At 42.4% G+C, this 6,025-nt stretch overlaps 1 protein-coding gene across 1 annotated transcript; it reads left to right on the top strand.

Annotated features, from left to right (window-relative positions):
* Positions 1-621: 621 nt before the first annotated feature.
* napba (N-ethylmaleimide-sensitive factor attachment protein, beta a) lies at positions 622-5,694 on the top strand. The gene is made up of 10 exons (XM_068741071.1): positions 622-719; positions 2,225-2,304; positions 2,629-2,745; positions 3,177-3,223; positions 3,328-3,405; positions 3,502-3,557; positions 4,002-4,086; positions 4,159-4,263; positions 4,403-4,471; positions 4,693-5,694. Exons 1-10 carry the CDS (start codon positions 622-624, stop codon positions 4,843-4,845), a joined length of 888 nt encoding a protein of 295 aa, XP_068597172.1. The 3' UTR covers positions 4,846-5,694.
* The last annotated feature ends 331 nt before the right edge of the window (positions 5,695-6,025 follow it).

Below are 6,025 nucleotides of genomic sequence, written 5' to 3'. Positions count from 1 at the left end.
TTTGTTCTGGCGTTATATTGACTGAGGCCGCAGCTCAACCTTCTTTGCAGGGAACCGTTTGCTTTGACTCGTAGAAGTAGCCACGGAAGTTTCAATGACAATATCTTACACTCTGGGTGCTGACATTAAAGTAATTTAGTGTGCTGTAACCACTAAGATGATCTGTTTAAAAAAAAATCCCAAGTCTAAACAGCGTTGTTGAATTTCCCCTGCTTTAGTAATTTAACTGGGCATGATTTATTGTCTAGGATTTCTCCACCGTGTGAATTATTGCTTGTTATTACTGATTGCAATTTTTATTGAAATATTATTAAAGTAATTTGGTTTAAAAAAAATAAGCTGTTATCTTTTGATGTTGCGTTCATGTCTGCACACACAAAAAAAAAGAAATCTGGGAAACACAAGGCAATTACAGTAACAGACGGTTGCTATTTGTAGTCTCCCCACGAGGTGGTGCTAATGAGCCATAAATGACCCCTCTCGCTCGCCGTAGACGCGGCGAAGCAGCCTCTCAGCGTCAGCACCAGCACGCACGTCTCCTCCGCTCTCCTCTCCTTCCACTGCGGAACACCGGCCCGTTTCTCTCTGCCATCGCTCCCCAGCAGAAAGACCCAGCTCGCCATGGACAACACCGGGAAGGAGAAGGAGGCCATGCAGCTGATGGCTGAAGCCGACAAAAAGGTCAAAGCGTCCGGATCCTTCCTCGGGGGGATGTTCGGGTAAAGGATGCTCTTTTTCTCTTCTCTGTTTACCTCTCTCTCTCTCTCTCTCTCTCTCTCTGGTATGGTTAGAAGCAGGGCCCATCGAAGCCTATCAAATTCACCGCTTTCCGTGACGGAGAATTTACGTCTAATATTTTAATAACAGCACTTGTCTCTCCTGGTGCTCAATAATAAAGCCACGAACGCCTTTCCAATGATATAATCCGTGTTTTACTATGTATTAATATTCTCCTATATTTAATATAATCGCAAATCGCGTGGCCTACGTGACGTCACAAGAAGGTATTAGCGGGCTCGTTCAGAGCCCGTGGGCCGGCAAAGGGTGCACCGAGGCCGGGGAGAGCAGCGCAGCCAGGACGGGGAGCGAAGAACCGCGGCGGTGCTGATGATGCGGTTGTTGCGTTCCTTATGGTTTGCGTGTGTTCGGGCCTTCATGCGTGGAAGCAGCGAGTGTTTCCAAGCAGAATGGGGGGGGGGGGCAGACAGACAGAAAGACAGACAGATAGATAGATAGATAGTATATTATTATATGTAATATTTATGTCATGTTATAATCAGTCATCTTTAAATCCCCTTGTTTTTTTTCCACGTGGTCCTTTTTGACGTGAAATATCAGGCAGGATAATATCTTTTGTAATCTGGACTCAAACATGACAACTAAATGGGGCCATCTGTTCTCTCCACACGTTTTATTTCAGAGTCTCGACCCTGAGTTTAGAAATGAAGTAAATCTAATTTGGGATTTTGTTACTTTGGGCAGGTTGAGGCGTTTCTTCCTGCCATCGTCTTTTCATGATGACGCTTGAAAATGAAGTCCATTGGTGGAAAGAAGGGAATGTAGAAAGCGTTATTTTCTAAAGAAAATGGTAGTTGCATAACGAACATGATTTAATATCTAGCGTTGTTGACAGCTGGCGGAAAGTTTCCCCGCTATATTCCAATATTCCACTTTTAAGTCATTTATTTTTGAACAAAAACATTGAAGTTTTTTTTCCACAAATCAGATGCAGACATTTTACTGACTCAATAATAGCTGAAAATCCTATTTAAGAGTTGCATTTCTTTTATCTATAATGAATTTATGACCTTACTCTTTCAGTATTGGCATTTTAATTAATTCTCCTCTTGGTTAGACTTCATCAAAATCACTCAGAGCCAGATGTCCGTCCTGCCGGGTGATGCTATGTGAACTAGTTCGTGCTGCAGGAACATGGCTTCAAGAGATAGAGTCGGTAAGAAAGGAATCGGAAATTAAATAAGAGTCAAGTATGAAAGTCTGACGGTATTTTCTTACGTCTCCGAGTTGGATTTTTTTTTTGTTCTCTTTTTTATTACGTCTGATCATGACCATTTTAAATCTATGAGCGTTTTTACATTGATGTGGAAAACAAGCAATTTAAAAATAAGCCCCCTCCAAAAAAAATCATCTCAGTGAGAAATGAATAAAAAAAACAAAAAAACACAGAAATGAAAGTGAATAAATGCCTGATCTGTTGTTATAGGGGAAACCATAAAGTGGAGGATGCCTGTGAAATGTACGCCAGAGCAGCCAACATGTTTAAGATGGCAAAGAACTGGAGTGGTAGGTAAACACACAAACACACGAGCAAACAAAAGCCGTTTACGTATGTTATATATATATATACGTCACACACTCGTACGACATAGTAAATGAGCAAAAACATTAACTTCACACACATTTATCCACACAGAGTATTACAGCATAAACAGATATAAAAATATATTCTAATATTACGGAAATTACAGTCAAGTAAGTGTCATGGCCGTGTGTTCTAAACACGCTGAGCAGAATTTAGCTGTTTGGATGTGTGATGGTTCTTATGCGTGGTGTGTGTGTGTGTGTGTGTGTGTGTGTGTGTGTGCGTGCGTGTGTGTGTGTGTCCAGCCGCGGGGAACGCGTTCTGTCAGGCCGCCCGGCTCCACATGCAGCTGCAGAACAAACTGGACTCTGCCACCAGCTTTGTCGATGCCGGCAACGCCTACAAGAAGGCCGACCCGCAGGGTGAGCGCCGTTGTCACGCCAACACACACTCAGACTCACACGGGTAATCGATTCAGCGATCTGCTGCAGATCTGTTCAACGCCTCGTCCTTTGAGACCAAAGTGTTTCTACGTTCATTTTTTGAGGGAAATCTCAGAAATAGTGACAGAATATATAAAAGATGGAGGCCTGTGAATAACAGCGAGAGTCTGGGGGGGTGGGGGGGGCTATCATTGGAAAATGAACATGGATCCTTTGTTGCTTTAGGGAAATTGATGTCAGGGTCAGGCTTGCAGCAGCCCAAGTCTAATAAAATAGTGTGGGTTAGCAGGTTTGTAGTCACAGGGGAAGGAGGCTGACAGCGATTTTATTTGACAGAGTAGACACAGACGGCTTCAGGAGACGCTTGCTGCTGAGCTCCCATCCTTACCTTCTTCTTTGTCTGCTTCCAGAGGCCATTAACTGTCTAAATCAGGCCATTGACATCTACACTGACATGGTAAGCTCCGCCGCAACCTTTAAAGCCGCTCTGCCCCACTGGCAATCCTCCTTATGTTGAATACCGTCCGTGTGTGTGTGTGTGTGTGTGTGTGCTGGTTGCAGGGTCGGTTTACCATTGCAGCCAAACACCACATCACTATAGCAGAGATTTATGAGTCTGAGCTGGTTGATATTGAGAAGGTACGTGATCAGGAAGTAAATCTTGATTTTTATTCAGTGAGAAATCTGATTTTTATGTTTTTTTTATTTTTTTTACTTTTGTGTGTTTGTTTTCAGGCCATTGCACACTATGAGCAGGCAGCAGACTACTACAAAGGAGAAGAATCTAACAGGTAGACGTGCAGAGCCTGCAGTAAAAGCTGCACCAAATACGAGCCGAGCTGAAACGATGTGTGAATCGGGCTGTCTGTAAACAGAACGTTGAAACGCAATTATTCTGCAAATTCTATTTGTTTTTGTTTTTTATGTTGCTCTCGTCCATTTTTAAGCAAAGCGTACCAACACGTTTCAGCTTTGTCTTTTCATACAGTTCTGTAATGTTGGTCAGATTACTATCTGGAGAGTCTCTTATTATCTTATGAAAACACTCCAGAAATGAACAAAATAATTGGCAGATTGATTGATTGATAGTGAAAGTCTACTTTCTAATTCTACACATAAATGACGATATATAATCGCACATATATATTTTCACGTTCACGGGCAGCAATAGTAAAAGTGAAACACATATGAGGTTTTATCTTGTGTGTGTGTGTGTGTGTGTGTGCGTTTTTCAGCTCAGCCAACAAGTGTCTCCTGAAGGTTGGACACTACAGCGCTCAGCTGGAACAGTACCCGAAAGCTATTGAAATCTATGAGCAGGTAACTTGATAATTTACCGGAGGTGTGAAGACGTCAAAGATCATCCTGTCTGACCACACGCTGCTGTTTCAGGTTGCTATGAACACCATGGACAATCCTCTGTTGAAGTACAACGCCAAAGAGTATTTCTTTAAGGCTTCACTGTGTCACTTCATAGTGGACGAGCTGAATGCCAAGGTAACACACACACACACACACAAAGCTGTGCAGAGACAGATGACATCCAACACACAGGCATAAAATACATGCATGTGAATGTATTGATTTTGTATGCCGATCTTTTGCGTGAGTAAACATTTGTGTGTGTGTGTTTCAGTTAGCCATAGAGAAGTATGAGGAGATGTTTCCAGCCTTCTCAGACTCCAGAGAGCTCAAACTGTTAAAGGTGAGTTCAAACTGGAGGCCATTGTTCATGAGGAGTGGGATACAATTCATCAAGGATGCTGCCAAAAGCTAGTATTTGTTGCACTGAGGGACCGAAACTGTTCTTGTTTGCGCCACACTTTACGAAAAGGGGAAGCCTCTGCTTCCACTTCACATCTCAGTCACAGTCAGGATCCTGAGATGGTACCGGCTGACGTCCCCCCCGTGTTTAATGTTCCACAGAAACTCCTAGAAGCCCACGAGGAGCAGAACAGCGAAGCCTTCACGGAGGCTGTAAAGGAGTTTGACTCGGTGTCTCGTCTGGACCAGTGGCTGACCACGATGCTGCTCCGCATCAAAAAGACCATCCAAGGAGATGCTGGGGACCTGAAATAGAAGACTTAGACATGGGAAGGAGTAAGAGGGAGAAGGGGTGGGAAAGAGAGAAAGAAGAGGGGTGGAAATCAAATTAAGGATGGAAGGAATCAAAGGTGAAAAACACAAACAGTGTAAGAGAAGAAAGCGGTAGAGAGGTTGGGGCTGAGGGGAGTTTACAGTTGTACATATCTGCATGCGACCCCTAACTAGTTAAGCATCACCTTTAGATAACCCCATCCCCTAGTCCTACAGTATTGCTCTTGTAACACTGCACTGAATTGTATTTAAAGAGAAGGGTTAGAAATAAAAAGCTGTTTGTATGCCAGAGAGAGTGTGTGTGAGTGTGTGTGTGTGTGTGCGTGTGTGTGTGTGTGTGTCCACTGCAGAGAGGAAAATCACAATATTTGATCTGAAAGGTTCAGCTCCTGTTGGAGTGAAAAGGTATAATAATGTTATTTATGAGATTCATCTTTATTGTTAATACAGAAAATATTTATTGTTTATTATGGTGCTGGTGTTACAATATTGTCTACATATTTTAGGTATTAGCCCCTACCCTCCACCTTAATTCTACTTCAGTTCCCTGTCTTTGGTCTTCCCACGTCAGCTTCTCGCTCCTACACCTGTCGAGTTAGGAACATCACCGCATTGTGATTGGCTCTTTGTGTTCTGGTCGACAGTTGATGGCAGTCAACCACCAGAGCTCACTCCTCTCTCTGCCTTGTTTGTGCATGTCTCCCATGTCATGTTGATGTAAGTGTTCTCTGTGCCGTGCTAAACGTGTAAAAAACATACATGTAGCCTGATATCATTTGTGTGGAATCAGTGAATATGTACTTCAGATACCGAGTTGAAATAAAAACATCATCACCTCAGATGTCTGTGCTTTTTGTATCAATATGACTTTGAGATTGGACCTTAGTTGCAATAACTGTTGCAATGATTAATTGTTAAGCCAAGATCACTTGAGGATTATTGCACTTTAATGAACTAGCAGAAAAAAAATGTCTCCAGTAAGTATCCATATAAAATGGACAACATCAATCTAGATTAAACTGGGGCTTGCCTTTTGCACAAAACAACTTTCTCTGTATCTAAAGATTTTCCAATTTTATTTTGCATTCCACATAAGGTTGTTTATGTTCTATAAATATAGGGTGTATTCTGAAATTTAATTCTGATCAAATATTCTGTGTAA

This window comes from Brachionichthys hirsutus, chromosome 7 (genome assembly GCF_040956055.1).
Source record: "Brachionichthys hirsutus isolate HB-005 chromosome 7, CSIRO-AGI_Bhir_v1, whole genome shotgun sequence".
In the NCBI taxonomy this organism is placed as follows: Eukaryota; Metazoa; Chordata; class Actinopteri; order Lophiiformes; family Brachionichthyidae; genus Brachionichthys; species Brachionichthys hirsutus.
Note: the sequence above shows the minus strand (reverse complement) of the source record. Positions and strands in the feature narration are given on the sequence as shown.

Excerpts from the sequence above, each read along its gene's own strand:
- napba (XM_068741071.1), top strand. The coding sequence starts at position 622 with ATGGACAACACCGGGAAGGAGAAGGAGGCCATGCAGCTGATGGCTGAA. Across the intron at positions 2,746-3,176 it reads CAAGAAGGCCGACCCGCAGG|AGGCCATTAACTGTCTAAAT; the intron begins GTGAGCGCCGTT and ends GTCTGCTTCCAG. Across the intron at positions 4,472-4,692 it reads GAGAGCTCAAACTGTTAAAG|AAACTCCTAGAAGCCCACGA; the intron begins GTGAGTTCAAAC and ends AATGTTCCACAG.